The sequence below is a fragment of the Mytilus trossulus genome, chromosome 2 (assembly GCF_036588685.1).
Source record: "Mytilus trossulus isolate FHL-02 chromosome 2, PNRI_Mtr1.1.1.hap1, whole genome shotgun sequence".
Lineage (NCBI taxonomy): Eukaryota > Metazoa > Mollusca > Bivalvia > Mytilida > Mytilidae > Mytilus > Mytilus trossulus.
The window spans coordinates 42,729,611-42,754,959 of NC_086374.1; the positions used below are offsets into that span (position 1 = coordinate 42,729,611).

General features: G+C 32.1%; 2 protein-coding genes and 1 pseudogene across 2 annotated transcripts; 1 reads left to right on the forward strand and 2 right to left on the reverse strand.

The window, feature by feature from the left end:
* Positions 1–1,191: 1,191 nt before the first annotated feature.
* On the reverse strand, positions 1,192–4,250 carry LOC134705144 (uncharacterized). The gene is made up of 3 exons (XM_063563897.1): positions 3,965–4,250; positions 3,171–3,313; positions 1,192–1,769 (listed from the first exon to the last, which is right to left on the reverse strand). The coding sequence occupies exons 1-3, from the start codon at positions 4,168–4,170 to the stop codon at positions 1,459–1,461; spliced, it is 660 nt and encodes a 219-aa protein (XP_063419967.1). The 5' UTR covers positions 4,171–4,250; the 3' UTR covers positions 1,192–1,458.
* Positions 4,251–7,148: 2,898 nt separating this feature from the next.
* LOC134705146 (toll-like receptor 2 type-2) lies at positions 7,149–9,341 on the forward strand (annotated as a pseudogene).
* A 5,399-nt stretch (positions 9,342–14,740) lies between these two features.
* Positions 14,741–23,798, reverse strand: LOC134707296 (uncharacterized). Its single transcript, XM_063566943.1, has 4 exons — positions 23,645–23,798; positions 17,636–18,274; positions 16,660–16,738; positions 14,741–15,433 (listed from the first exon to the last, which is right to left on the reverse strand). Exons 1-4 carry the CDS (start codon positions 23,697–23,699, stop codon positions 14,809–14,811), a joined length of 1,398 nt encoding a protein of 465 aa, XP_063423013.1. The 5' UTR covers positions 23,700–23,798; the 3' UTR covers positions 14,741–14,808.
* Between the last annotated feature and the right edge of the window lie 1,551 nt (positions 23,799–25,349).

Sequence of the window (25,349 nt, forward strand, 5' to 3'; positions counted from 1 at the left end):
ATTGCTAATTACAACAGAGAGTTCAAATATATGCTTTTGATAAAAATATTTTTATTTAAAGAATATATTTGAACTCTCTGTTGTACAAATTTTTAGAATGATGCAAGCGTCTTAACTGATGCTCGGTTTGACTTTTTTATTGTATAAATTTCAAGATTGTTATAGTTTAATCTAAGAAGACGAAAAGATGATTCATTTAAAATCTGAATCTTACTTAGGAAAGAAATCTGTTATCCGAAATATTTATAAATAATTACATTTATAATCACTTTTTTTTTGGTGTTGTGTACACTTTTTCGACGTTTATATAATTTATTTATTGTGTACATGTTTCCTTACTTGTAACGATCCAGCGCCCTCGTCGGGAAAATCGTTGACTATTATTCAGTCGTTATATATATATACTTGATATATATATAACGGCTGAATAATAATATACTTGATATATATAGATTCTTACATTGGTACCAGTAGATTATCGTATTTATCCAATCGAGATAGTTAAATTATCAATTTTAAAGTCCGAGCCGCCTCGGAGAGAACTTTAAAATTTATAATTTAACTATCGAGATTGGATAAATCCGATAATCCACGAGTAACTATGTAAGACTCTGTTTCTCTAATGATTAAAAAGACATTTTATTTTTTTTGTTAACCGAAAATCCCCTTCAAGTGCCTTTCACATTGCACGAAGTTGTCAATTTCATTAACACCTGTTATCAAATGTTGATTCATCCAGTTAGCTAAAAAGGACATGACCCTTAAAATCATCGAATGATCTTTTGAGAACACCAGCAACCACACGTTGATTAAATTTTTGTATTCAATGGGTTCGGAAAGGGATAAATTTCCATAGAATTAGAGAAATATATATATAGCATGATAACTTTTTTTTTCAATTATGCAGGTACTTTACATAGTGGCATCACCGCATACATGTAATGCATATACTTATTTTAACATAGTAGACTATTCAAATTCTAAGCATAAGATATAGGGTCCGATATAATACTTGTTTCAAAGTGGAAGTATTACCGTATTCAGTCAAAATGTATTTCCAAGGCACAAAGTACTTATAAACGCAAAAAAGTCAAATGTTCAGAAAGTTCTTTTTACAAAGCTATGTTTTACAATAACATACCTACGGCACATGAAACGTAAAAATGGCCGAATTAACACTGTGCATTGTGCTTGTTTTTATAATTTAATGTTTGAAGTAACACGTCTACTGATTGGCGGAAAGTTTTGTGTATATAAGCTCATATAAACATCATGTTGTTATGTGCCAGTGACGTCATCAACGTTGTTTTTTTATGATTTACTTCTTAAAAATGGAATTCAGAAGGATTGGAAAAATATTTTTTCTTTCGATTCGCAATAACTTGAAAAATATGGTGCACATTTTAAATAACCCATGTGTTTTAGGAGACATTTGAAGATGAATGCTACATTTAATTGTTACACTGCATGTCTGGATTTTGTGTCATATGACAAACTGCCCTGTGATTTTCGTGGTACATAATCAACTTTTGTCTCCCAAATGTCGTTAAAAACTACTTTTTCTTGATCATCTTCGTTCTTGTTATTCCTTCGGATGATGCATACGATAAAGGCAGCCATCATTAGTAATATTCCTCCTAACATGGCGGGAACTAATGAAAAGGAAAAGGAATAAGAGAAATCTGAATTTTGTTGCACTGTCTTCATGCGATAGTTTGATGAAATTGTTGCATACAGAATTCTACCACAGCCAATCAATACTAAAACACCTGTAAATAGATTTGTAGTACAAATATCACTGATGTAAATAGTAACCTTAATTTTGATACTACAATGGTCTAAAGTTCACATTTTCAAATCGTGAATCCTCGAAAAACAGTTTAAACAAAATAATGAACATTTTATACAACGACGTCAATGCGGGTCATTTGGTTTAACAAAAAAATCTAATTGATAATCAAGGTTTTCGTCACTCATTTGACAAACAAACAAAAGATGAAGGAACAGAGCTAAATCCTAGTTTATTTCAAATCATTATTTAGTTCTGCATCTTTTCGTAGGGCCATTGTTGTTACATCTGACCAAATGGTATCAGACAATATCGTGATTGCTTGTTAGTGTACAACGCTGTATGTTATTGATTGATGTAACAATTATTTATACCATTGGCAAACAGGAAGTTATTGCACCACTGATGTCTGAACTGCTTACACATTTCAACGCAACAGTATTAAGATCCAGACCAAAAATGAAATCTTTCTTATCCATAGAAGCCATGAAAAGTTCGTATTTTCCTTTTTAAATGAGTGTTATTATATTTCGACCTATCGGAAAGCAGGTAGGTGTTGAACAAAGGCAACAGTTGTATACCGGTGTTCAAAAGTCATAAATTGATTGAGAGAAACAAGGCTGATGTTAAAATGGCTTACAAGCTAATACTCAACATTATCAGGCTACAGACCAAATATAAAATAGTTCCCGTCCAAATAAGCATGTATCAAAAAAGTGTTCTATATATACTGAGTGTTGTTACCTTGTAAATAGTAAAACATGAATTGACAGATTCGCATATTGCTTACTCGCTACTACTCAACATTATCAAGATGCAGACAGAATATAAAATAATTCCATAACAAAGATTCCACGGAAAGTTTAACGCAAATTGTCCTTGTATTGTGAGTGTTGTGCCATTTCAAACAATCGCATGCAGGAAACGGATGTATGGTCGGTGTCAAATGTGTTTACACGCTACAACTAATTATTATCAAGCTCCAGCTAGACCAAATATATAAGTACCCCCTGTAACAGAAACCAAGAAAAGTTGACGAAATTGTTTTATGAAAAGTATTTCGGACGGACGGAGAGGAACGGACACTAGAACTGCTTTCGCTTTTGGTGACTCAGGTAAAATTCATAGTTGGCCTAGTTATCAAAAGTGTTTTGCAATTTATTGGTTGAGTTTTCGTTAATAATTCAACAGCATGAGTTTGAACAATATTAACATGCAAGTTCGAAAAGGCAACATTAGTTCTCGGCTTTATACTCATACTATTTTTTATACCTTCAATTAATACAGTGCATGTCACCCGGTCAATGCATATTAGTTACCCATTTGTATTTAGTAACATATGTTTATACACTATGTATTCACTTAGAAATTTGATACGTACCTGCTATCACAAACATGATTATCGCAGTAACCAGACGCTTGTGTGGCCAATTGTGTCTTGCATCTAGAACCAGTACTATCACGCTTATAACTGATATAATTATACTTAGTAAAACTTCTACATGAAACTCCAACATCCAAAAACTGAAATTATCAATTTAGAAAAACAGGAATAAAAGTCAAATAAAACTCATTAAAAAAAGCATGCTATTTGTCTAACAATTAAACAAACACCCAATTGTTCAGAGTCTATCGTTTGTTGGCGTGGTTTATATATGTTTCTTGTTTTTTTTATATATTGATAAGACCGTTAGTTTAACACTAGTCATTTAAAGGCCATTCACAGCTTACTATTTGTTGTGAGCCAAGGCTCTGTGTTGAAGGCCGTACTATGATCTATAATTGTTAACTCTTTATACATTATGGCTTTGATGGAGAATTGTCTCATTGTCACCTATACAACATCTTCGTATTTTATATAAAAATAAAGCATGCATGCAACAAGGTCAAGATTTCAACTTGTACATAAATAAAGGAATATACCAGCATCTGTACAATAACTCAAAATATACGGAATCAAAGATCAATTACAGTTAATGACTTTGATTACAACGTGTATTCCAAATGATTTTTTATAAGTTTAAACAAATTGTATAGTAAGTGTGCAACAGAAAACATATAAAGAAACTGTAAACTACGATCTTTACATACGGTTCTTAACTAGTAAATTGACATTGTTTCAAAAGTTTAAATTTTGAAAATATCTTATTTGATATACAAGCTTTTATCACTTACAGGTCAATTCCCTTTTTGTAATGGTATATTTCACTGAACTGGTTGACTGTACAAGAATCTGCACAGGTTAATCCATAAAACAATCCTATATAAACATGGTATCCCGAGGTTTTGTATTCCTTTACCATCCAACCTGGAATACATGCTGCAATTGTAATCAACACTGAAGCAGCTATTCCTAAAACAATTGGTACAAGAATTTTCATATTGATATTTGAAAATTATAGTGTTTTAATGTACTTCTTTATTTGCTGTTTCATCAAATAATACTAAGAAATAAACTCAAATGATTTCCTTTTTCCTGATTATCTTACATCCTTTATATTTATACAAGTAATATTAGTATAATATGTATTACCATAAATAAACATTGTCACTAATCTATTTGTTATAAAAGGATATACTTTGATTCGAAACTGATGGTTGTAAATATTTAGTGATATTCAAATAATGATTTATTATAACATAAGTCATTACGTTTTTAAAATTATAAAGAATTTTGTAATTTCAGTCGAAAGATTGTTTCGCTAAATTGTCGGTGACTTAACTCTAAAAATGACAAACATGACCTCTAAGAAATAAAGTATATGATGTATTTTAGCTGAAAATCTTATTAAAATTGCATAATCTAAACTTGAAAAAAAAACAGTTGACAATCACTAAATTACAATCTCATTACTTATGACAGGCACATACAGACAGAATGTGGCGGGGTTTGAGTGTATTTACAACCATTGGGTCGATGCCACTGCTGGTGGAGATTTATTTCCCGCAGAGTATCACTACCCAGTAATCAGCACTTATTTTGTGCTGACATGAATTATCATTGATATTGTTATATTTATAAATTAAGTGTTTACAAAAGTTTGATTTTTTTGAAATACTAAGGCTTTTTTACCTCAGGCATAGATTATCTTAGCTGTATTTGACAACACTTTTAGGAATTTTGGATCTCAATGCCCTTCAACTTTGTACTTTATTTGGCTTTTTTTAAAACTTTTATGGATTCGTGCGGCGTCACTGATGAGTCTTTTGTTGACGAAACGCTCGTCTGGCGTATATATAAACTTTAGTCCAGGTATCTATGATGAGTTTATTTAAATATAATTGCTGGCGCCGACCCCTCTTCTAACCAGGAACAATGACGTAACAGTAGTGCAATGTAAACACAATATTTAAAATCAGTTGAAAAGTGCTCAACTCATCAGATTTAAAAACAACAACAATACAGATCTGAGAGTGCTCGCAGTTACTGAAAGCTATTATATAATAGTTCATATTACGCCAATAACAACTAATAAAAATTAAAGTATTCAAGATGATGTATAATAACCTTGTGCAATGACAAAGAATAGGTATCGAAAAATTTATTATTTTGTTGGGTTTTAATTCATTGATAAAAAACCAAATAATTGTACTTATAAAAAAAATACCCAAAGATCTCATAAAATAACGAAGAATACATTTTTTTAGAAAATATATAAAAAAAAAAAAATAATTGACCATTGGCTAAAAAAACAACCTCCGCGCTATCTATTCAATTCATATATGAAACATGAAGAAAATTGAATCAATTGATAGGTCTGTTGCCCCAAGTTTGACAGAAGGTTCCAAACAATGATGTAAGTAATGTGCCCATGGGTTTGCCAATGGATATATGATGCACTAGTTTAAAAAAAAAGGAGATTTCCAATGAGGCAACTATTAACTAGAAACAAACGGAAATAAATATGAATAACTATAAGTCACTTGTGACCTTTATCAATTAGAAAACCCATATTGTATAGAACGTTACAATAAGCATCGATATGACAAAATGTGAAACAATTACAAAAGTTAGCAACGGCATAATATTTTATGACAAAACGATAAAAAAAAACCAGTATGACAGCCAATGACTAACAGACTCCGGACTGCCCACTTTATTTATAAATGTAAACGTGTTATTAACAATATGTCCGCATTATATTAATTTGGTAACAATTTGATTTTGGATTCAACGCATCTTTTGATGGGCTTACCGTGTTTTGTCTATCAGCCCATAGACATAAGTTTGTCCACTGTTTTCTACATTTAAAAATGTCTGTCAGAAATATGACAGCTTTTGTCCATTCGTTTGAAGTGACTTATACTTTGATTTTGCCATTTGACTAGGGACTTTCCGTTTTGAATTCCTCTCGGAGTTCAGTATTTTTATGATTTAACTTTCTGTCATCTTTACAGTTACAGTAAATTGTTAATATTACACTTTGTAATAAACCACTACGCGGGTTATACAGTGTGTACCACATTTTTTATGTTTTGTCTTCATAGACATAAAAATATTAAAGACATTTCAGATTTATTTTATTCAAGCATAAGTAGAGACACGTGTCTATTGGTGTATACTGTATTTGAACTCTGGTATATAACTGTTGTCCTTATTTAGTTTTATAACGTCCTTTGCTGTGTAAAATTACTACCTCACAGACACGTAAACCTCTTCTGTTTTTATTGATATTTAGTTCATTATATACAATATCTTATAAATACAAAATAACGCTTTTCTGCCTTTTCGGGTGCTGAGGGAACAACCATTTTACTTTAAGGGGATTTCTGTTTTTTTAACCCAGTTTTGCCGCACATTATTGTTTTTAAAATTTAACACTATAAGGTATGAGAAAAATCTGGATTCAGATAAAAAAATATCTGGTCATCTGCTAGACCATGCAAGGACCGAAGCTCATAAACTCGGCAATCAAACGTAAGACTTCGGGAATGTCCGGATAGCCTACAACCTTGCTTTGGAACTTGGTGCTAGACTACAATATTGTTGTTCTTCATCAAATTCGGGATCAGGGGATCAGAATATTGTTTTAGGGGAAAAAAACCTAACCCTCTCCCCTTTTTATAAAGTTAAATGGTCGTTCAGTAACTATCTGTTGATTTGTATTTTTTTTTGCAGAACATATGCATTTTAATTGAAATTTAACTTCCAAATGTTTTTCTTTCGAAATTTTGTTTGTTATTACTTGACTCAACTAGTAAATATGACAATTTATAATGTATATTGACAGGAAATAAACCAACTTGTTTATTGTTTCATTCGTTTCCTTTTTAATGAAACAATTATATAGAGTGGTATAGTAGTCGACATTTTAAAACTTTTCAATTGAACAAACTTCCGTTTTCCTTATGACTGCTTAACAGCGATCAATGTTTGATAGAAAATGATCCAATGGAAAGCGACTTTTGAAAAAACTAAAGAACACAATAGTAAAGTTTTTAATGTTGTTTATATTGCTTTGAAGTACTAAGTAAACAATGCAGTTGTTCCTGATTTATAGCATATTATTTCTGGTGAATTTTCAGTATGAAAATGGACAAAGATGTGTCGGTAGATCATGCAACATCTTTTATGATATTTTTCCTACAAGTGTAATCTGTGATGTGACCAGTGAGGACCAATGGTGCATGGACAGTTTTCGTAAACTTTTGAACGATACAAAGAGTTCTTACTTAGGAGACGATCAATTTACATTGGAAATAGAATGTCATTGTGGTGGAAATATAAGTATAAAGCAACCAATAAGATTACCGGGAATGACAGCATGAACCGTCAGGAACTGTTATATTATCGATTATTATGATTATGATTTTTCACCAGCAGTTTTGTTGATCGAATCGGTACTGCAAAATTTGAAATTTACCAACTGCAAAATAGAGAACAGCTACTTGGTTTTTGTGAAACACATACAGAAAAATTTCAGAAAGTTACTGACATACGAGAAATATCAATATCCAACACTTTACGAACGTTCATTTTTCAAAATAGTTCTTTAAATTTTATTGAACAGCCAGAACGGTTCTCTATCGCAAACAAATCAATCGAAGATCTAGAGGAGTATTATAGAAATGAACTGAAACGGCATGAAAAATGTGCTCATAATAATCTCGAGTATATTGAAATGTCATCTCTAGATAGAATCCCCGACGAAAGAAGCATTAACAAATTATTACAAAACGGCATATTTAACTCCTTTTATGTAATTAACTTGACTGATAATAATTAAGCACGGACTCCAAGAAGTTTGTTCACAAATTCTATGTACGAAACTTTTGATAGATTGGAGCAGATTGATCTTTCCAGGAACAAAATTGAGGACATAAGCTTAATTCACAAACCAATTACGTTCAAAAGTCGTCATCTATACGTTGACTTGTCAAAAAATAATATAAAAGAAATATCAAATCAAGTTATGGCGAATTTAATAGTTTTTTTTATCGTAAGAAATAATGTTAATATAAGAGAAAACCCGCTTATATGTACATGCAACCAAACATTATTGTATGCATTCATTGCTGTGAAATGACACGAAGTGGAGGCAATATACATATCTTAAATCAATGCAGTGTTTAGATCAAGAAAGCGAAAGAAACTTGAAAAATATATCTGAATATTGATTCGAAAGAAATATGTAAGAAGACTGAAAGTTTAGTAGGTGCTAGGGAGGGAATATTTGAAAGGAATATATATTATTTTCTCGCATTTTCGCTTGTTCCTCTTGCCATTCTGATTGCGTGTCTACTTTTTAAATACAAATCTAGAATTGCACAACTGTATAGAGTAAAAACTTCCATTCAGTGTCATTGTCCTGATAACCCCAAAAATTACGACGCTTTTATTTCATACAGCTCGTCAGATGAACGATGGGTATATGATGTTTTGTTTAAGAGATTGCAATATTTGTTACCAGATGCTAGTCTTTCTCTGCACCACACAGATTTCAAACCTGGTGCTTGTATAGCCGAAAATATCATCAACAGCATTGAGAACAGCAGATTTACACTGTTAGTTCTGTCAAAAGTGAATGGTGCCAATTGGAATTTCAGAAGGCTTTTCACCAAACATTGAAACACCGACACCATTTACTTGTGTTGCTCATTGAAGACATTGACTTTAGTTTGTTAGACTGTGATCTTAGATTGTTCCTGCAAACTTATACTTATCTCAAATACTCCGACAAACTGTTCTGGCAAAAACTTACAGGAACATTACAAGTTTCAACAAAAAGTAATACTAGAAGTCACTCACATAACCCTGTGTGTAAGCAACTTCTTCCATCAGACAATGAGTCATGTGTATAAAACTGAAATGTGATTAAAACTGATACCGATGATGTCTTACAGTATAGTATACACTTTCTATGAGGGAAATAGCAAATACATTGTCCTTCGAGGCCCAACTAATGATTTCCAGACGCGACAGATGGCCAGAAAAGCAAGCACTCCGTTCTATAATTTGTTTGTTAGCATACTTTTATTGGGAAAAGAATAGATCGGTCCGACGGGGGAAAAGCAAATCATTTTTATTTATAAATACAATACTGTGTTGATATTTGTTGTTATCAATTTATATTTTCGTGATCATGAAAATTGAGTTACACTAATTTATACATATATGTTTAATATGAAACAAACGTTCGAAGATATGCGACACATTAGACCCCAGTTTCGCTGTTGTTCGTTCAACATTGAAATGTCATACTGATATTGTCCAATGAACGCATATTCTTATTTATTATTATCTTGAAACCCATACTGGAGAGAAATTATAAACAGCTAACCAAGATAAGTCAAAATATCTCAAATTGTTGATTGACTTGGAATGAAAATTTAGCGACAGTCGTGAAATTTCTGATAATAAAGAGAAAATGAAAACAAGAATCGTTATCAGCAAGATTGGTTAGTAGCTATAATCAAGAGAACTGGTCGGAAAAATACAATCTACAAAAATGGTCAAACGACACGAAAATCATCAGTTTTTTCAGCATAGGGCTATTGTCACGCCTGTTTTCCCCATAATACATTAATAACATTTTTTTAAATATATTCTCATGATTCAAACATGGTAAGATCTTGGTGTGTGCAATATAGCTTCTGTTTTGCTTGATATCTCAGTTGGCACCAAACCCTCACTCTAACCTTAAACTGTGGTGTCACAGTACAACATAAGAATTAGTTATAAAAAATCAGTTGAAAAAAGCTCAACCTATCAGATCGATACAATGCAGAAAAACGTCTCACAAAAAGACAGACCGAACATGCACCATGTTTAAAAAAATGCTGTGAATTTTAGCTATGCTAGACAATGCCTTTTATGTTCAAAATGACCTTGATACAAAGCAAGTGTTTATGTATATTACTTGTGAATTCTATTCATTAAGATTTTTCACTTTTGTTTGAAATTGAAAATATGTTCCCTATAAGTTGTAAATTACTGATAATTAATACTGAATGTTAAACTTTTCACATTAGCTTGATATTGTCATAATTTGCATCTAAGCATAATTGAAAAAAAAATATTTTCCCCAATATTCCATTAAATAATTTGTTTACATGTATCTAGTACAGTTTAAACCGATAATTGTATAATATTCTAGTCTATTTAGTTGTCAATTTTCCAAATCACATGTGTGCAGGATTAGATAAGATACAGGATGTCCTGACAACAAAAACACAATGGTATCAATTGAACACAGTTATATTATCGTTATGTATAATTTTACTTGACTGCAGGCCATATATCGAAGGACTCTTTCCCCTGAAAGTAACTCTTATCAACACTATTATAAATGTCCTCAAACAATTTTTACGTATTAAATTATAAGTCTGTTACCTTTGATAACTATTTACACCATTGGGTCGATGCCATTGCTGGTGGACATTTCGTCCCCGGGGGTATCACCAGCCCCGTAGTCAGCACGAATGAATATCAATTACTAGTATCTGGTAATTTTATAAATTTACTGTTTGCTAAAGTATGAATTTTTCGAAAGATTTTCTCATCCCAAGCATAAATTTCATTGGTCACATAAAACAAATTTTTTTTGAGTCATCAATGCTCTTCAACCTTGTATTTGTTTAGCTTTCTAACTATTTTGACTTGAGTGCCACTGATGAGTCTTATGTAGTAGTATCCAGTTGGTTTTTCTCTTTTGAATTGTTTCACTTTATGTGATGCCGGGGCCTTTGTATGGTGTAATTGATACCAGACGATGTCGATGCTGGATACAATGATCTTGTTTTATACTGCAACTAGTTGTGTTTATTTCCTAAATATAGTAACACAGCTATATTTTGTGCAATGTCAATTTCATCATGAATAATTTTTTCCGCAATTAGGTGTTCCTTAAGGATGTCTGCTGGTCATGTTTTTGAATTCTTGTCATATTTTCGATTTTCTCAGGTTTTATCCATCCAAATGTATTAAAAAAAAATTTACACGACACCCCACTTTTGTCTTCATAAATCTGTTCAATAGATCATTTAAGATTTAGTGATCCGGCGGCATGAAATCCTTGTTATTTTTTCTTGGTTTAAAGGGTAAAAAACAATTCCAATGTTAACAAATAGTAAAGTCTGAAGAAAACCCTTTTCACGCCATTTTCTAAATGTCTCGTATTTTGAAAACTACACACGAGACTAATGATTTTATTACTTTATTTTGTTTAAATATCAAAGTTGTTTTCATTTTAAGCATCCACATGAAATCCTTGTTATTTTAAATTAGAGCAGCAGACATCCTTAAACGATGAAAATAAGTTTGAAATTAGTTTTACAATGTAAATAGCTATCAATAAAATTGAGAAAGGAAATGAAGAGTGTGTCAAAGAGACAACAACCCGACCATAGAGCAGACAACAGCCGAATGCCACTGATGGGTCTTCAATGTAGCGAGAAACTCCCGCAACCGTAGGCGTCCTTCAGCTGGCCCCTTAAAAATATGTATAGTAGTACAGTGATAATGAACGTCATACTAAGCTCCGAATTATACACAAGAAACTAAAATCAAAAATCAAACAAGACTAACAAAGGCCAGAGGTTCCTGACTTGGGACAGGCGCAAAATTGCGGCGGGGTTAAACATTTTTATGAGATCTCAACCCTCCCCTATGACTAGCCAATGTAGAAAAGTAAACGCATAACAATACGCACATTAAAAATCAGTTCAAGAGAAGTTCGAGTCCGATGTCAGATGATGTGACAAAGGAATATAAACAAAATGACAATAATACATAAATAACAACAGACTACTAGCAGTTAACTGACATGCCAGCTCCAGACCTCAATTAAACTGATTGAAAGATTATGTCTTCATCATATGAATATCAGGCACAATCCCTCACGTTCGGACTTAAGTATCTTACTGTCATAAAATATATGAGAAGAACATAACCCGTGACATGCCAACAACTGTTGTTTTTTTTTAAAGTAAATGTGTCTAGTTCCGATGCAAAGACCCTATAAGTGAATCAATATTTAAGCCAAAATATGCAATCTTTAATGACCTGACAACAGTATAGTATCTATATCCCTTCTTAATAAGTCTGTTTAAAAGAGGGACGAAAGATACGAAAGGGACAGTCAAACTCCTAAATCTAAAACAAACTGACAACGCCATGGCTAAAAATGAAAAAGACAAACAGAAAAACAATAGTACACATGACACAACATAGAAAACTAAAGAATAAACATACTATAAAAGATTTTAATGTGAAATACCTGAACGTATAAGATGTCTGCATGTTGAGTTATATTTACGAATTATTTCCATATACCGATGATAAAATTTATTAAATGTTTTGACTAGTTTTTGATATCGAAAACCCTGGTTTAATAATTTTTCAGTAATACATAAATTCTTCTCGCTAACATCTAATACGTTGTTACATACACGAGCGAATCGTACAAGTTGAGATGTTTAAACACCATAAGATGGTGACAAGGGAACGTCATCATCTTAAAATGATTCATTAACGATAGGAAATGAAAAATAACTCTCTTTTATCATAAAGTTTTGTATAAAGCTTCCCGTTAATGATATAGATATCAAGATCGAGGAAAGGGCAGTGGTCATTGTAAGTATTAGCTTTATTTAAAGTAAGTTCAACAGGATAAATTTCTTTAGAATACATACTGAAGTCGTCATTATTGAGGACCAATATATCATCCAAATATCTAAAATCTAAAAAGTGTTGTTAATTTGTGTATCAAATGTTGTTTTGATGGGTCTTTGCTAATTTTAGTCATAAATTGTAACTCATAACAATAAATAAAAAACCAGGTCCGCAATAAGTGGTGCACAGTAACTCCCCATTGGAATTCCAATAACTTGACGATATACGGAATCTCCAAAGCGAACACAGATGTTATCAAGTAAAAATTCAATTGCATATATAGTATCAAAGCATGTCCAATTGACATAGTTCTTTTGTTTATTGCTACTAAATAATGACCTAAAAGAGTTTGAACATATGTACTCGCAATCTGACTTTTTAAATGCCCAGTTAATTAGGGATGTGAATTGTTTCTTAATAAGAATATGAGGCAACATGGTATATAGGGTAGAAATCAAAACTTTGAACATATTTAAAATCACCAATATATGCATGCAATTTATCAAGTACTTCTAACGAGTGTTTGACACTCCAAAAGTAATTACTTCCATTAAATCAATGTATTGATTTAAGTTGCAGTATAGCAACAATATAAGTTCAATGTCAGAAAGATATAAACTGTTTTGTATTCAGCTCAAAACTGGAGAACCTCGGTAGAACCACGGTAGAACCTCGCCCTTCTCCAGTTTCTCAGCATCATACAAAAAAGTTTATATGTTTTTACATTGACCTAATGTTGTATATATATCATAAACAGTGAGTTATTCTTAAAATTATTTGATTAGATTTTTCATAAATATATTTATATGATTATGGGCATGCAGTTAGCAGAGTTATATTTATAAACTAAGTTGTTCAACGTTTTAGGTCATCGGTATTGTGAAAACAGCATTTTAAATAAAAAAAATAACCAGGTTGAGAGAATTAAAGAGTTTCTCACATCACACGGAATGACAACTACGAATTGTTTTCAAATTGTCTGTCTGTTTCTGACTCTTTGAAATAACTTGGAACGTATTTTGAACTGTCTACAACCCATTATTAAGTCTTATCCCATTCGTTTGACCAAATTGAACGTCGCTGATACAGCATTCAATATCGGTCGTCTTAGCTGTTATAGCCATCGGGTTAAAACATCTTGTATTAGAGGTGTTGATTGAGGTAACGACCATTGGTACATATCCTTTATCATCTTTGAAGCAGGCATTCATCACTAACCGTAAAACGTTACCGCCTAAAACCAACCCTTGGTTCAATAAATTCCTTGTAAAAATAAACTCTTTATCAACGAAATATTGAAAAGAATCTCAAGCTCTGAAACATCGTATCAATTGTGATATATATTCTTGATATAAAGGTGCTCCTTGAATTTCGCTACATAGAAATGGAAAGTTAACAATAGGGTAGCTGTAATCCCCTCGTGTGTTATAATTTTTTGTTTTCAACTACCCTGATTGTCAACTTCTAGATTTAGATCAAGATATGACTTAACTCTGTCCGTGTTAACCTTAAATTAAAAAAAGTTGCGTTCAAAATAGTTCCTCAATTCAAAAAGATTTATTACTAGGACATCATCTTTATGTCTAAACGTTATCATTGATTCATTCGTTCTGAGAAACTACTGTATGCAGCCCGTCTCATATAGATAGGATAAATCTTAGTGGTGTAGCATTTTCGTATAACCAGGACACAACTTTGAAGTCTATAAATTCAAGGTATCAATATTGCTAAACAATTTACAAAAAATATTTCTTATAATACTCTTAATATAGAAAGGAGGGACGAAAGATAGAAGTTTTATTATAAACAACTTTGGAAGTCGAAATTTATGTTTAAAGTTTTGCCAAGTTTGACATAGAAAGTAAGAATTAGAAAACAAATTGTTGCCATATAGATTAAAACATTATTAATCATAAGAAGTGACTTTTACTTCAAAAGTAGGATGACTGTTTATACTGGAATCAGTTTGTATATCACTATCATCTTCTATAGAGATTGCATCATTTGTGGAAATGGTCTCCGTAGATTGACTATTGTATTGAGACATACTAGGGTCTGTACTCGTCTTATGTACTTCTAAATGTGATTTTATATTTAAATCATCAGTAAGGTCATTCAAACTTTTCGATTTAGACACTTTTCTTTTGAAATTGTCTTGAGAATTGGTATTTGTAAAGCTTCTTGATCTTCGCCGGCGTATTGTCTGCCACATGAAAGCCATAAGCTGAGATGGTCTATTCAAATATTGTGGTCGATCATCTACCCTGTCTCTTTTTGTATTTTTTTGGCGATTTGATCTGTTCGATTTTATTGATTTCATTGAACGGTTGCTAGATCTCCGCAATAAAGCACCAAAACTTAAATCTGTAAATAAACTATCACGTGGTTGGTTTATTTCAACAGGTAGATTTAGTCTGTCGTCGATTGGTTGCATATCGATATTGACAGAACTGCCTCCAGTACTGTTACCACTGGAAAAAGAAACCGGCACTTCATTGAGAATTTCCTGTTTGTAAGGTGTTGATCTGCAGCTGCAATGATAATGAAAACAAATTTGATACATTTTCATTTACTGCACAGGGAAATTTATGCACGTGAATTTCAAACGAGTTTATATATACGTAAAACTTAAGTAAAAATGCTGGTGTATTTCATGTGAATTTACCAAACAAATGATATTATTCTTGATCTTAATTGAGTTTTGAGAATAACTTTACTTTCATGGGATTCACGTAAATCGCGGGCGAAGTCGTTTCATGCGCATTTCATGTTTAAGCTCGATTCAAACTAAATTCATATGCATTTTATGGTACCGTTAATTGTATTACTACCACTGGGTCGATACCTCTGCGAAGGTATCACCAGCCCAGTAGCCAGTACTTCGGTACTGGCATGAAAATACGGATTTTTTTGTGATATTAAAATTTGCTGTTACAAATTATTAGAATTTATTATAGATTAAGGAATGTATCTCCCTCATGCAGAGCTCTGATTCCTTTCACGGATTTGGCTATACTTTTTGGACCTGTTGGATTATAGCTCTTCGTCTTTTATATAAGCTTTGGATTTCAAATATTTTGGCCACGAGCATCACTAAAGAGACATGTATTGTCGAAAGGCGCATCTGGTGCAAGAAAATTGGTACCGTTAATTTTATTATGAGATATTCACGTGTCGTTTAAAATCTTAATTCTTGTAAATCATCGTGATTGAAATTGACATAGTTTATACTATATTCATATATTATCGGTTTTATTTTACTATTTCATAGATTATAGTTGATAATCTCAACGAGATTGATTTTCTCGCTTGAACCTAGTACGGCGAAAGTGAGAAAACAGATTGAGTTGAGATGACCAATGAATACTGTGTAACGCTATTTTACCTATGACGGCGTTGTCAATTTCACAAGCAACGCCACGTGCCCCTTAGTTTCTAGCAATAATTTTCATATCACTCGACTCAATGGAGAAAGGAAATTATCAGTCAGCAAGGAAAAAGGAAAATTTCGTAAAATAGTGATTACCTATATTCCATTTTTACAGCTGCATATATCTTCACACCACAGTTATGAAGAAAAAGACATATATACGATTTCTTTTTTTAACAAATACGTTTCAAATTTTGAACTATTTGTGACCTTTTGAGTTAAAAAGAAAAAAAAACTGAAATCTTTGAATCTGGAATTCTAAAGCATACTGAGAAATTGACAAAAACTTACATAACAGATAAACACTATTACTCTACAATTACATACCGTTTTATACAACAAACTAAAACGACAACTGTTAGTACTACGAACACAACTCCACCAAGTGATCCGCCAATAATACTACCTAAAATGATTTGTAGTATTAGTATTGATTTTATTTAGAAAGTAATGTTGATGATATTTTTACTTACATTGAAAAAGGGGGCCGTAAATACTAAGAGATGATTCAAAACCCCATAGGTCGAGATAATCAGACAATGCAGTGACAAAAAAGGAGGACGACGAAAAGACAAAATACTGCATCTAAAAGTCAACTCAGATAAATGAAAAGAAAACTCATAGATAGTTGCTCCAGGATTGTAAGCAACTCCTAATCAACTAGTGGCACATTTCGTGCTGCATATGGTAAGTACAAATTCGGAGATGTTTCATTCTGTCTTTAACTTTTCATCTTATTATTTCCACTTATTATAATGCCCTATTGAGTAGACAATATTTAATTATTTGATGTATTTACTTATATAGTAGATGGACAAAGCTAATCATTAATCTTTCTTTTTATATTTTTTCTACTTTTTCAGTCTGAGTAAAAATTACAACTACATTTTGTTCACTAGCAGTCATCATTTCAAAACAGGGGATTCCCCACGCTTACCAAGAAAATAGTGTCAAACATTGTCACATATGGGTAAATATTACAAATAATTACGAACTTATAATTAATTCCTCTGATAAATTCTGAGACTTAAATTTCTTTTCATCAATTAAACTGTATATGATATAATTCAACCATGTTAGATTTATCATGTTGCTAAATGTCACTTATTGGTAAGAGCATTAAAGATGAGATTTACGTAGATGTAACGCGCGTATGACGTACTTTTTTTTATAAGTTTTGTACTTTTAAATAAATCTTACGTAAAAATCAACATAAACTAGACGGCACAACCATACATGTCATATATCTGTGGAAAAGTACGACTTTTAAACACAAAAAATCTGAAAAAGTGTGTTTCCTTACCTATAGAATCTGCATTGTTGTTACCCTTTGGTCTATTTGTTTCATTGGTGGATGGTTCTATCTGAGAGTGCGAAGAAATGTCTGAAGACCAAATTTCTGTAGTAGATATAAGAATTGTCTTTGAAGAAGTTGATGTTTCTGGTGTTTTTGCCAGTGTTGATGATGGTAATGATGTTAATTCTGTTGTTACTGCTGCTAATGATGACGATGATGTTGAGGATGATGTTGGTGCGGACGACGATGAAGGCGACAACGACTTCGATGATGATGGTGATGACGTCGATGTTGATGATGATTGTGATGATGACGATGAAGACGACAACGACTTGGATGATGATGGTGATGACGACGATGTTGCTGACGATTGTGATGACGACGATGTTGCTGACGATTGTGAGGACGACGATAAAGACGGCAACGACTTCGATGATGATGGTGATGACGTCGATGTTGATGATGATGATGATTGAGAGGACGAAGACAAAATCGAAGACGTCGTCGTCAATGATGATGATGACGATGTTTCTGGATAATATACTAAAGAGGTAGTTTCCATCGTATTCTTTACTGTCCACGAAAATGTCCTTGGTTCTGTAACAGTTGTAAGGGACTCATCAGGAGCAGTAACTGAAGCTTCGTCTGTTAAAAGAAGAAAGGTTTTAAACAAACATATTTATAACCGCTTATGCCTTGTATTTTATAATGCTAAAACTAAAACGGCACAACATGAATTTATTTTGAAAAATGTCTTTTTCCATAAACATCCCAATACCATAATAAAAAAAATGAGGTCACCGTTCACTTAAGCTCACAATCTGCCTTCGAAAGAAGAATGCATTTTTGTAAAGGTACTTTTTTTTATGTTGAACTGATAGGAGAAATAGTAGTAATATCAAAATAAAAAAATAAATAAATCACAGAAATCACTTAAATTTCACAACTGTTTAGTTAAAGTTCAGCTGATTTGAAAAAAAAAAAAAAATAATATAGGTCACAGATGAGTTAAAAAAGAATATGTTATCTTTAATGTCAACAAATGGTATTGTTGCACCAAAGGGAGATAATTTAGAGCATTTCCAATGGTATTAACATTTTAAAGTCAACTGGGGACAAAATGAATCGATATTCCGGGTTGATTTTTGTATCATATCATAAAGTAAAAACTAATAGTGTAATAAGTCAAATTTGTAATAAAAAAAATAAAATGTTAAAAGTTTTGCTGAAATTGTTGTAGTCTCGAGCCTCCATAAATTAAAAAATCGGGCATTTTGATAACATCACTTTCAGACCATTTTTTTTAACAAAGTATATAATATTTGTTCCAACAAGATTTTCAAATTGAAACTGTGCTCGAATCGTTAATAATGCAGAAATGCCGGATGCCAATAGTTCACAACAGTATTTAGTTATGACTTTTACAAATATGTGTATTTAGGCATTTGCATGATAGTTATTAAAGCCTCGGTCACACCTTACCGGATAGCTCGAACGGACGCCTAACGGATAACTTTTTTTCAATCCGTTCAAGTCCGTTCTTATCCGTTAGGCGTCCGTCCATATCCGTTAGGCGTCCGTTAAGCGTCCGTTTTATCCGTTGACGTCCGTTCTGTCCGGTGGAAAATTTTGAGCATGTTCAAAACTTTGAACGGACGTCCAACGGATAAAATGTCCGTTGAACGTCCGTTAGGCATCCGTTATGCGTCCGTTTTGTACGGTACTCGTCCGTTTTGTATCCGTTACGTGTCCGTTATGCATCCGTTATAGATCCGGTAGACTTATTCACCAAGAGACGTCTACCGGACGCCTAACGGATAAAACGGATGTTAAACGGACATTAACGGAAGGATAACGGTTAAAACGGATGTCTACCGGATGTAAAACGGACAAATGCCAATTGAAATTTCTCATGGTTTATTGCCTTAAATTTTTAGATGGTTTATTGCCTTTAATTTTCAGAATATTTTGTTCATCCGTTTTATCTATTCGCTTCCGTTGGGTGTCCGTTTAATCCGGTACTCGTCCGTTGGATGTACGTTCGACGTCCGTTCTGTCCTGTACGTCCGTTAGGCGTCCGTTCGAGCTATCCGGTAAGGTGTGACCGAGGCTTAAACTAGTAATGATACTACCGATGCATTTCGTTTGATTACAGTAAAAGAACAATGTAATACTTAGTATACGTAGATATAATCTCAAGACAAATTATTTTTGTGAACGAAACACCTTCAATGATTTTGCATCTTAATGCTGCATAACAATAGGTATGCTTATGTCGCAAATATTTTCATCAATATTATTCGTGAATTACGTATCAAGTCAGATATATGCGAGTTGTTATCCATTCCTTTAATGAATTTGAGCGTTTTATTTTGCCATTTTATTTCGGACTTTCCGTTTTGAATTTTCCTCGTAGTTTGTTTTTCTGTTTGGTTATCTTACTTTTTAGTCAAAATAAAGTGTCTAATTCGCTGTCAACAGCAGCACTTTGCCGTATCCTTTCTATTCGCATACTTAACTATATCATCAAACATGAGAGATATATATGATGAAATCGGCATTTTGAATCCGTAACTCCTCCTAAACAAGTAACTCAATATTTAGATAAATGAGTCCTTTTACTCTGCTAGATGTACGTTTACATAAGAAAATACCTGTACCAAGGCAGGAATATGACAGTTGTTTTCTACGGGTAAAAGGTTTGATGTGTTCGAACGTTGATTTTGCCGTTTGACAACGGACTTTCCCTTTTGAATATCCCTCGGAGTCCGATAGTTTATTTTACTTTTTAATTAATCCAATAGCATTAAATACCGGGTATGACGGTATGTGGTGTAAAACACGTATGTCAGTTCTGACGGGCTTTTAACCACGTAAATCGACTGTTTCTGTAGATATCAAAATGTTGGTTTAGTTTATTGATATCTTAATTTTGATAAAGACAAGAATACTATAAGATTGGTTGTGGTTCAACCTTTGGAAAATGTTCACATAAGTGTACAAAAAAACAGGCAAAAAAAAGAAAACTCGGTTTGATTTATACCATCATTGGACAAGGAAAGATAACTGAGATCTAATGAATTAACAACTATGTATTGGTTCTTTGGTCATATATCTAAATCTATAAACAACTTTCATACACGTGAGAGGTTAAGCTAGCTATAAACCCACCGTTTTGTTCGACAAATTCATGTACAAAGTCAGAATGATACAATTGGTTCCGAGTCGTTCCGTTGATTGATGTAGTCGATCGTTTAGTTTTGTCAGGTTTTATGAACTTGCAACCTTTTCAAATTACATTGGAGTTCAGTGTTTCGTTAATTGATGTTTTTGTATATTTTCAACTTTAACTATTTCTGTTCTACTGACTAATGTTCTTGCAGCTCGTCAGCTGTCAGGGAAATCTTGATCGAGTATTTTGACGAAGATTGTGACAATAACGGTAATTGAAATGTATGGAGCTAAAAGATCTTCGAATCTCTTCGATAAATTACTATTCCTTATCGTCTATAAGAGGAAAACAACGGATCAACTGAATCACTGAACTACAACAAAGGCAAAACAAAGGCAAATATACAGAGAAACAGACAGTAAATAACAACTTTCATATTAAAATTACTTTTTTATCTTCGCAATAGTCATGTTTGTTTCATGAACAACAGTGGAATACCGTAAAGTTATTGGTATTCCTATTGAATACGTACTATGCTCCTCTCATCACATGTGTGTTTGTTCGTTGTTATAAAGCAGTTTTTATACAAATCATGAAAACCCGGCGAAACGCTTCTTGATATATTTTTCAATCATCTGCACATATGTAGACCCCATTTGCGCTCTACATGTTTCATATTTCATAATTATACAAATGATATGTATCGGCCTTTATAATCCATCTGTCTATATTCAATGATATGCTTGTTATAGATATATGTTAGAATTTTTCATATCAATATTTTTAACTAACATTAGGACAAATATGGCATAAAACTTACATTCGGACAAAGACGGCAACTGATATACATTGAGGACATAGATGACAAATTTCGTAAAATTCAAAAAAAAAAACTCTTATGATAAACAATGTAACACTCAAACAATTTTAAATTCATTTGAAAAAAAAAACAATGGTTAAATGACCTTTGTGTGGCTAATCCAAATTTTGAAGAAAGAAACGAAAATATTTTGAGGAACATTTTTTGAAAGATAATTGCGCCATTTGAAGCAATACAAATACATAGGCTCTAAAATACAATTACTAAGTATTTGCTAACAGGAAAAATCTTATTGGTTCCAGTATTGTGTACTCTATTCAATGACAATTTAACACAGGAAATTTTCCTGAACTTTGCGTCAATTATGTTATTATTAAGGAGGTACTAATCAAAACTGAAAACTATCAAAACATTTCCTTAGTGTCGCACATTGGTAAATCAATGGTTAATGGAAAATGAAGCAAACTAGTTTTTGGAGAATCATTAGTTTTTTTACAAACATATATACGATATAGATATAGGAAGATGTGATGTGAATGCAAATGAGACAACTCTCCATCCAAATGTATGGATATGTATGGATATGTCTGGTTTATGGTTTTATTTAGAAGAGCCGTCAATGATATTTTAAATTTTTTTTATAAAAACAAAATACATGTACATTGTTTTAAGCTTGAAACTGGTCGCTTTTATAATTTTAACATATATTAAATGAAAGATCGTGTGCAATCTGTGGCGATTGAGTAATTGAAGATGAATATCGTTTTTTATATTTTTATTTTTAAAAACACGAAGATATGCATCAAAGTTATATACATTTGTAAATACAATACTATTGGGGAAATCCTTCAGCTTTCAAACTTGTTCAGTTGTTATCAGTACAAAAAACTTAATTAGTTATGGAATGTTGTTGCCGAAAAGCTTTGCTGCTAGGCCGCTGTTATTCAATTGTATATCTATATAATTCCCTCCTATCTATTATTGTTATTGTTTGATGTATGTTCGTATTGAAATTGATGTATATTTTGTTATACTTTTATAAGCAGTATTGCTTTTTTTAAATAAAGTATAAGTATTCCCATTATAACTTGATTTGCTGGATAATAGTGTATGGTTTGCTCAATCTGAATAAGTGTATATGTCGTAGCTGATTCGGTGTGTGTAGCTTGAATAGATTTCATTTTTATTAATGAGACGACTTCGATAAGGATAAATATAAATGATCGTGAATTGGTCAAAATCGCTACATTTTATCACAATTCATCTAGAGACGTTCGCCACAAAATGAAAATCAACAAATTGTATAATTTCATAATGCTAGCAGGAATTATATAAAAGGGTAAATCCAGTGTTTAAAAGTATTACTATTTATAAAGCAAAAAAGGTTTAAGAAATTTATCGATAAATCTTTATGTTTGGTTTAAAATATTTATTTCTAAAAGTAACAATACTGTTGCACCAACTAATTTATAGTTTGAAGCAAAAAAAAATACTAAATGTATCTACATTTTTTACAGTAAAATTCTTTTACAGTTTACTCTGAACATAACGCAACATCGTCTCATTCTACTGATTAGTTATGACTATTGTATGAAATCTAACTCCAATATAAAGATGTAGGATAGCAAATTCAAAGAACTTCCTCTATAGTTTACTTGTTTTAAATTAATCTTATCTTTGGTAAATTGACTTTTAAAATCCAGCAAAAAGTTAAGTGTTTAGTAACTCATAAATTCCCGTTCGTTAATTCGAGAAGAATGCTAGATGAATCTATTATATAAAATAGATATAGGAAGATGTGGTGTGAGTGCCAATGAGACAACTCTCCATCCAAATAACAATTTAAAAATTAAACCATTATAGGTTAAGTACGGCCTTCAACACGAAGCCTTGGCTCACACCGAACAACAAGCTATAAAGGGCCCCAAAATTACTAGTGTAAAACCATTCAAACGGGAGGACCATTTAATTCGAAGATGAAAGTGATTCTAATATAATTAACAAAATATGGAACGTCACTCACCTAAGTTTATGTATGTTAAAATCCAAATGTGAAAAATGAGTGTTGAAATGGACATTTTACATATTAAATACCCAATCAGGAAGTCTTCTGTTTAAGCTTTGTTCATTAAACAAGCAGGAAACATTTCAAAGGTAAAAAATTTGTACCAAATTAAAAAATCGCCCCATTTTACACTCTACACCTGAAGTAAAAGGAAGTGTTTGTAAATAAATAAATGAACTGTAAAATTCGTGTAACCAATCTGGCATGTAAGGTGTTGCATATAAACTTAAAATAGTTGTTAATAATCGTCGAAATTTAAATATCAATTTACCATGGACACTGCACCCAATACTGTTTATGTTTAATATCCGCACATTTAATAAAGTTGCAGATACAATCTTATTACAGGTAAAATAGAACGATTGAACAGTGGAAGAAGGAATTATTTAATAATTACAAGGTAGGCGATTCAGAAAATCCAGTAATTACATATATTGATTTATATAATCATTTTTATGGGTGGTTATATCATTTGTTAAATTCGTGGCATTCGTTATTTTACCCATCAAGATTACATGGAAGCCCCGAGAGCTGAATGTAAATATAACTTGGTAAAACCCGTCACATGTTTATTTGACTAAACCATGTCGAAATCCCATCGGTGGGGATGCTTAATTGTTTATCCAGAGTGTTATATGATCTTCAATTGTAAATTATTAGAAGATCTTTGAAACAGTACCAATCAAAATATCAAACATTCACCATGTACATACATTAGCTCGTAGAAACGATCAAAGAACAAAGCAATCGCGTTAGAAGCTCCATGTTAATCAATATTTTCTTAGGTTCGAGTATAACTGTTTACCCATCATTTTTTGCAGTTTTACTGTGAAATACGAAGAAACTTTGTCATTCAAAACAGAAAGTTTCTTCAAAAACTTTGCATCTACGCTTCACTTGTGACCACAAACGTTGAGTGTGCGTCAAAGAACACAGTCATACGCACTCAATCTGAACAAAATTGTTATTCCTCCAAATAAATAACACATGTGCATTGATAGAAAAAAAAATGAAAGATACAAAGGTTATTATATAGTATGTCAGGCCTGCGTTATGTCTGCATAAAAATTTTTGTTTGCCATGGAATGGAAAAAAGTATAACAAAAATATATCGAACACCAAACCAAATTCTAAAAGGGGGAGTCCATAACAACTGACAAATATAAACGCTATAAATCAGAATCAACGGTACTAGTGAAAAAAATCTAATAGTCTTTCCTCGGTACAGGCTTTTTCCGAAGAAATCTGTGGATTTAACCTGGTTTTATAGCTAGCTTAACCTCCAATTGCATTGTTTATAAAACAGACATATCAAAACTATTGAAATTTAATTTAATCAAAAGTTTCAACATTCATCAAATTCTGCTTAGTAAATAAAAATATAGCGTTTCGAATAGTTTTTACAATTTAATTAAGAAATGACTGTAATATTTTTTCTGTCTATGAAGCAATAGCATAAACAATTTGGTGCAGGTGCACACTGAATAACGCGCGAAGCGGGTTATTTAACAGTGTGCACCACATTTTTTATGTTATTTCGAATAGACAGAAAAAATATTACAGTCATTTCTTATAATTTAATTCTAAATTTCATTTTAAACCGTAGAAAACCATGAAAAAACTTTGATGACGTCATGGTCACATGACTAAATTATATCTACGG